Source organism: Mesitornis unicolor, unplaced genomic scaffold (genome assembly GCF_000695765.1).
Source record: "Mesitornis unicolor isolate BGI_N332 unplaced genomic scaffold, ASM69576v1 scaffold30021, whole genome shotgun sequence".
Classification (NCBI taxonomy): Eukaryota; Metazoa; Chordata; class Aves; order Mesitornithiformes; family Mesitornithidae; genus Mesitornis; species Mesitornis unicolor.
Window position 1 is genome coordinate 934 of NW_010166254.1, and position 257 is coordinate 1,190.

General features: G+C 62.3%; 1 protein-coding gene across 1 annotated transcript in view; it reads left to right on the forward strand.

The window, feature by feature from the left end:
- Positions 1-257, forward strand: part of LOC104548792 (occludin-like) — a gene marked incomplete at its 3' end in the record, with an annotated part of 1,935 nt that overhangs the window by 163 nt on the left and 1,515 nt on the right. Inside the window, exon 2 of the mRNA XM_010194907.1 lies at positions 1-253. This exon is cut by the window's left edge and continues 23 nt beyond it. Coding sequence (XP_010193209.1) covers positions 1-253 — 253 coding nt within the window. The remainder of the gene's footprint in view (positions 254-257) is intronic.

Genomic DNA, 257 nt, shown 5'->3' on the forward strand with positions numbered 1-257 from the left:
CTACATCGAGGACGAGCCGCAGCACTTCTACAAGTGGACGTCGCCGCCCGGCGTGGTGAGGATCCTGGAGGGCATCATCATCCTCCTCTGCATCGCCATCTTCGCCTGCGTGGCCTCCACCCTGGCCTGGGAGTACGGCTATGGCTTCGGTGGGGGTTATGGCAACGGCCTGGGGGGCTTCTATGGCTCCGGCTACTACGGCAGTGGGTTGAATTACGGCTATGGTTATGGCTACGGGGGCTACTACGGCAGCGTCA